Raw genomic sequence first — 4401 nt, forward strand, 5'->3', positions numbered from 1 at the left:
AGATCTGCGACGTGGGGGTGTCCCTGCCCCTGGACGAGAACATGACAGGTGAGGCCTTTCCCGGGACAGCCCCAGCCCGGGAATCCCGGGAATTCCGGGCCCGCTGGAGCCGGGCTGGCTGGAGGAAACGAGGCTGACTGGGAGGGTTGGGGGGGGAGAGCCCCAGGCTGGAGGAGCATGGGGGGAGGGAGAGGCTTTTAATGGGAATCTGGGGAATCTGGGAAGAGGCTTTTGACGGGAATCTGGGAAGCCTGGCGGTGCCGCAGCGCCAAATTCCCACACAGAGTGTGGGAAGGAAATGGGTCCAGGCTCCCCCAAAAGGCGGGAGGAACTGGAAAGGCTTCACCCACCAGGCGGGAACATCCCCGAGGCTCGGGAATCCAGGGACAGGGGACTCTCCCCCCCACACCCCCCTGTGGAGCTGGGGCGGGCCCTTTTCCAGGGAAAAGCGATTCCAGGGGGGTGTTGGTGGCCCGCAGTGAGCGACCCCCGGCTGTGCTACGTGGGCACCGAGCCCTGGAAGCCCAAGGAGGCGCTGGAGGAGGGCGGCGTCATCACGGACAAGGCCGACATCTTCGCCTTCGGGCTGACGCTGTGGGAGATGATGACCCTGAGCATCCCCCACCTGGACCTGGGCCCCGACACCGGGGATGAAGGTTTGGAGGCTCCACGTTCCCTGGGGGGACGGCCCTTTCCATGCGGGAATTGTTCCCAGTATATCCCACCTCCCTCTCCTTCCTGGCCCTGGTTCCCTGGGAATTGGGGACACCCCTCCCCCTGGCTCCTCCCTCCTGCCAGGGGGTTGTGGGGAGGGAAAAGGTCCCTTCTGATCCCTCTTTTTCCCCGGGATGAGCCCCCCACCCTCCCAGCTGCTCCTGCCCCTTCCCAGCTCCCTTCCCTTCCCTTCCCTGCACACGGAGATGCTCCCTGGGCTGGAGCCAGGCTGGGAGAGTTGGGAATGCTCAGCCTGGAGGAGGATCCAGGGAGAGCTTGGAGCCCCTTCCAGAGCCTGCAGGGGCTCCAGGAGAGCTGGAGAGGGATTTGGGATCAGGGCCTGCAATGACTGGAAGGACACAGGGAATGGCTTCCCACTGGGAAAGGGGAGATTGGGAAGGGATTCCCAGCTGGGCTGGGCTGGAATTCCCAGGGAAGCTGTGGCTGCCCCCTGCAGTGTCCCAGGCCGGGTTGGATCCCCTCGGATAGCAGGAAGTATCCCTGCCTGTGGAATGGGATGGGATTTTGGGTTCCTTGGTGCCCTGGGCGTGGATCCCAGAGATCCCAGCAATCCCCTGGGATGAGCCCCCCCCCAGCATTCCCGCTGTCCCCATTCCAGAGGATTCCCTGGCCGAGGATCTGTTCGACGAGGACGCTTTTTACGCCGCCCTGGGGACGCGCCCGGCCCTGAACCTGGAGGAGCTGGAGCCGTCCCACCAGCCCCTCATCGACCTGTTCTCCGTCTGCACCGCCCAGGATCCCAAAAAACGGCCCTCGGCCGCGCGCATCCTGCAGGTGCTCGAGGGGATGGAGCCCCCGCTCTGAGCGCACACTGGGAGCCGGGAATCGCCTCTGGAAAAGTCTCCCAACCCTCCTCCCTCCCTCCCTGTGTTTGGGGATGAGTTTTTCCGTAGTTTTGTGTTGGGGAGGGGTGGGGGATGTTGAAAATAAACGGGTTTTGGGGATCCCCTGTGTGGGATTGGGTGTTTTTTTTCCAGGGTTTTTTTTCCAGGTGTTTGCAAGTTGGGGTGAGGGGAGGGTGTTACCCTGAAGGCACGGGATGTTGTCCGGAAATCAAGGAATATCCTTGCTGGGATGGTCCCACAAGGATCAGAATCCAAATCCCTCTGGGAGAGCAGCTGGAAAACTCCAGGGAAAAGGTTTCCTGGCACAACAGAAACTCATCTCCCCGTGGAATGGTTTCACATCTCGTAAAATAAGAATACTGTCCTAAAATCATGGGATGTTGTCCAAAAATCATGGAATATCCTTGCTGGGATGGACCCAGAAGGATCAGAATCCAAATCCGCCTGGGAGAGCAGCTGGAAAACTCCAGGGAAAAGGCTTCCTGGCCATAAGTGTGGGTATAACCTGGGAGCCTGCGCAGTGGATTTTTTTTAGGTGAGGCTCAGCTTGCGCAGAACTGGTCCCACCCTTTACTCCTGAGGTTCATCTGCCAGGGCCTGGCAAGCTTGGAAGGTGACAGCGAGGTCCCCAGGACGCAGGTTTAATTAGAGCATCCTTCTCTTGGATGGATGGCCTTACAGGGCTAAGCGAGCTCCGTCTGCCCGGGGTTTGGAATTAGAGTTGTCCTTCTCCTAGGATGGCTGACTGCCTGGTGAGCCCATCCTGACCATTTTATCTGACCCTTCAGTTTTGACCTGTCTGGCACGGGAGACCCTACAGGAGGCAAATACCACCCAACAGCACAGCTCGCAACCTCATAAGGGCACGCTGAAATAGTTCGGAGGAGCCCTCCTCTCCCTGCTTTTCACTCACAGCTTCCTGCAGTTTAACCCGGGGACAAAAACAAACAACCAACCAACAAAAACAAACAAGAAAGAACAAGAAAGCAACCCCCACATTCCTGGGCAGAAGCCGCGGGCAGGCCGAGCCCATCCCATCCCACCCTCACTGCGGCAATGCCCGGAGAGGAGCGATCCATCCGCCCTCCCCCGGCTCCTGCCCGGCCTGACCCAGGAATTTCTCCTCCCCTCCGAACGGGACCATCCACCCGCCCCGCCTCGACGGTCTGGGGAAACTCCCAGGACCGTCTGGCCACCTCCCTGCACCCGCCCGGCCTGACCCGGCGCGGCCCGGCCCCTCATGGCCACGGGCTGTTCGCCAACCGCTCCACCGTTGAAGCGCGGCTCCCGACGGCTTCTCCACGAGGTCGGCTGCACAGATCGGCGCGGCGAGGAGCCGTGGGAGCAGGAGCGGGTCCCTCACCACCCACCACCCAGCTGCAGGAGCACGCCGAGCGCCAGGTCCCCCCGCCCGCCATCTTGGGCCCCCCGCCCGCCATCTTGGGCCCCCCGCCCGCCATCTTGGACCCCCCGCCCGCCATCTTGGGCCCTCCTGGCACAACAGGTTGTTGGAAACTCATCCTCCCACGGGATGGTTTTATATCTCATAAAATAAGAAGGCTGTCCTAAAATCACGGGATGTTGTCCTAAAATCATGGAGTATTTTTGCTGGAATCCAAATCCCTGTGGGAGAGCAGCTGGAGAATCCTGGGAAAAGGCCCCACGGCCACAGGGAAGGCCCCGACCCGGCGCAGAGGGAACAACCTTTGTGTTAATTGCAAACTCCACCAAAATTAATTTATTTGCCATAAAATTCCCATTCTGGGACCAAACAAACCAAACAAACATCCAGGGGGGGCCCGGGATTCCCAAACAAACCCACGGCACATCCAGGGGGATCCCAAACAAAGCCGGGACATCCAGGGGGATCCCGGGATTCCCAAACAAACCTGGCACATCCAGGGGAGTCCCAGGATTCCCAAACAAAGCCGGGACATCCAGGGGGATCCCGGGATTCCCAAACAAAGCCGGAACATCCAGGGGTATCTCGGGATTCCCAAACAAACCTGGCACATCCAGGGGAGTCCTGGGATTCCCAAACAAACCCACGGCACATCCAGGGGGATCCCAAACAAACCCGGCACATCCAGGGGGATCCCAAACAAACCCGGCATATCCAGGGGGATCCCAAACAAACCCGGCATATCCAGGGGGATCCCGGGACTTCCCCCCAACCCTCCCCCACTGTACACAAAGTGACATTTGCTCCCAGGACCGGGAACGCCAGGAACGCCAGGAATGCTCCCAGGAGCTCAGCAGGAACTGCAGGCAGGGATCAGCTGGGACTGGGAATGCCGGGAATGCTCCCGGGGGGCTTCAGCAGGAACTGCAGACAGGGATCCAGGGGTTTAGGGATCAAACTCAAGCCGAGCTTATCCCAGCGGGGCCTCCTGGGAGAGGAAGTTGTAGACCAGGAAGTTGGGGGTCCGGCAGTAGCTGCTGGCCAGGAGCTTCCCGTGCGGGGTGGGGTCGGAAAAGGCGATTTCCCGGGAGCTCAGGACGCTCCCGAACGTGAAGGTGCTCCTGGAAGAGAAACGCCGGGATGGACCCGCCGGGAACGCTCGGGGCGGAGGGCAGAGGGAAACTGGGATAGGGGAGGGAAAGTGGGATGGGGGAGGAGAACTGGGATAGGGGAGGGAAACTGGGATGGGAGAGGGAAACTGGGATAGGGGAGGGAAAGTGGGATGGGAGAGGGAAAGTGGGATGGGAGAGGGAAAGTGGGATGGGAGAGGGAAAGTGGGATGGGAGAGGGAAAGTGGGATGGGAGAGGGAAACTGGGATGAGGGAAAAACTGGGATGGGAGAGGGAAAGTGGGATGGGA

General features: G+C 60.5%; 2 protein-coding genes across 2 annotated transcripts in view; one reads left to right on the forward strand and one right to left on the reverse strand.

Moving 5' to 3' along the window:
- Positions 1 to 5: 5 nt before the first annotated feature.
- On the forward strand, positions 6 to 1539 carry PBK (PDZ binding kinase; the record flags this gene model as incomplete). The annotated part of the gene is made up of 3 exons (XM_027910058.1): positions 6 to 48; positions 480 to 656; positions 1334 to 1539. Coding segments are annotated over 3 exons (426 nt in total), but the record flags the coding sequence as incomplete, so codon positions are not given.
- A 2276-nt stretch (positions 1540 to 3815) lies between these two features.
- ESCO2 (establishment of sister chromatid cohesion N-acetyltransferase 2) overlaps positions 3816 to 4401 on the reverse strand; it is a gene marked incomplete at its 5' end in the record, with an annotated part of 16664 nt that continues 16078 nt past the window's right edge. Inside the window, 2 exons of the mRNA XM_027910059.1 lie at positions 3816 to 3859; positions 3941 to 4164. Coding sequence (XP_027765860.1) covers positions 3953 to 4164 — 212 coding nt within the window. The remainder of the gene's footprint in view (positions 3860 to 3940; positions 4165 to 4401) is intronic.

Source organism: Empidonax traillii, unplaced genomic scaffold (genome assembly GCF_003031625.1).
Source record: "Empidonax traillii isolate 1590-97213 ecotype Southwest subspecies unplaced genomic scaffold, ASM303162v1 scaffold2675:size32929, whole genome shotgun sequence".
NCBI lineage: Eukaryota > Metazoa > Chordata > Aves > Passeriformes > Tyrannidae > Empidonax > Empidonax traillii.